Source organism: Aplysia californica, unplaced genomic scaffold, assembly GCF_000002075.1.
Source record: "Aplysia californica isolate F4 #8 unplaced genomic scaffold, AplCal3.0 scaffold00778, whole genome shotgun sequence".
NCBI lineage: Eukaryota > Metazoa > Mollusca > Gastropoda > Aplysiida > Aplysiidae > Aplysia > Aplysia californica.
Window position 1 is genome coordinate 117,937 of NW_004798048.1, and position 1,713 is coordinate 119,649.

Genomic DNA, 1,713 nt, shown 5'->3' on the forward strand with positions numbered 1-1,713 from the left:
ATTTAAGGGGATGTTTTCTTGCCAAGCTACCCCACACATCTAATTGCCTCTACTCCTCAAGACAACAATTTGAACAGACATGCAGCTATTACAGAATGTCATCATGCAAAAGAGTTAACGCTCAGATGCTACTGGATCGCTAACAACAACAACAACAACATACACAGGAGTACAACGATATCTCTCAGCACAGTTTATTTCTCAATTATATAACGATATTTATTAGCACAGTTCTCCACAGAAGGGAAAAAAACACTGCTATGACGAATCAGAAAGAAGAGTTGGTTGTAGAACTGTTAACCCGGCTATAGACAGTGAAACATCTTGTCAGTTTGTTAGTGTTTGAGCACGTGAAATCTGCAGCTTGTGCTGTATTCTTCACAAGTGGCTGAGAATGTTTCTGAGTGTTCTCGAGTCTGCTGGGGTAATGCTGTAAGTAGTTGTAAAGCACATAGAGCTTGCTGAAGAGCGTGGATATGAGCTATACAAATGCAATTATTACTATTATTGTTAGAACTATTATCATTAACTGACCTGTAAAGATCTGACCTACAAAGACACCTGCAAAAACAGCTTATCTAAGTTTGGAGTAGATGTTAGCATCTGGGAAGAAATAGCTGAGGGCAGGAAAACAAGGAGGAAAATGATAAAAGAAAGAACTAAAATGCTAGAGAACAGCCTTAGAAACAACCAGGCTGAGAAGCGCCAGCGACGAAAGGGAAACAGCGGAAATACAGAGCTCGATCCACGTCACTGACATGCAAGCACTGCGACAGAATCTGCGCTTCAAACATAGGAAGAATTAGCCATGAAAGAAGCTGCATGAAGACAACCTTGAGACCATCTTAAGTTAAATTGACCATCTGCATAGACGAAAAGAGCCATACAGTGTTTGTGTATGTGTATACAACTGACCTGTCCATGAGGAATGTGTTCCAGTCCAGGGCGGGGATCTGGTAGGTGGAGCCAGTAGGGGAGCGATGGAGCTCTCCGGACCTCACGTCCTGCAGGACTTGTTGCCACACGCCTGGTGAGGACATGGGAGGACATGTGGGGAGACGGGACATGAGGACATGTGGGGAGACAGGACGTGAGGAGGACACACGAGGGGAGGACAGAATAAGAGATTTGACACATTACCACAACATGATTATTTTTTTTCTCAACTCAACCAGGAAGCACATTTTGCACAATTGAACACTTTCTGTTTGGGGCTACTTAAAATAATGCATAACGTCATCTTTCAAACAGAATTTTCAATTCAGTCTTATAAACTGAAACTTAAAAAGGCAGACACCAACGTGTATGCTATGAAATAGGTCACTTTGTGTTTGTGTATGTGTGTGTGTGATGTGCATATGATGGTTGGAAATGTGCCACAACATTGTCGTTGGTCAGCTGCTGACCAGACATATGTATCATGGCGCGGTGGAATCGTTTAATGGCATCATCTTAAAGTTGTTCATTTGTCTCGCTTTTGTTTAAAAAATACCCATCCATCTTGAATAGGAGTCGAGATAGCTGTTTCCAGCACGTCACCACACACACACTATTTGACACGTGCACAGCGGACTGACCTGTGGAGACAGAGAGACCCTTGACGTCCATCTGGTACTGTCGGTCTTCGATGACCGCCCCGGGTTGGTGGGTCAGGCCTGACTGGACCGCTCGGACGTACACCTCCTTCTCCTGGGCTGACCTGTGGGGGGGGGG

At 44.4% G+C, this 1,713-nt stretch overlaps 1 protein-coding gene across 1 annotated transcript in view; it reads right to left on the reverse strand.

The window, feature by feature from the left end:
• Window positions 1-1,713, reverse strand: part of LOC101853736 (vacuolar protein sorting-associated protein 13B) — a gene marked incomplete in the record, with an annotated part of 129,782 nt that overhangs the window by 82,448 nt on the left and 45,621 nt on the right. The window contains 2 exon segments of the mRNA XM_035972650.1: window positions 916-1,027; window positions 1,578-1,699. Coding sequence (XP_035828543.1) covers window positions 916-1,027; window positions 1,578-1,699 — 234 coding nt within the window.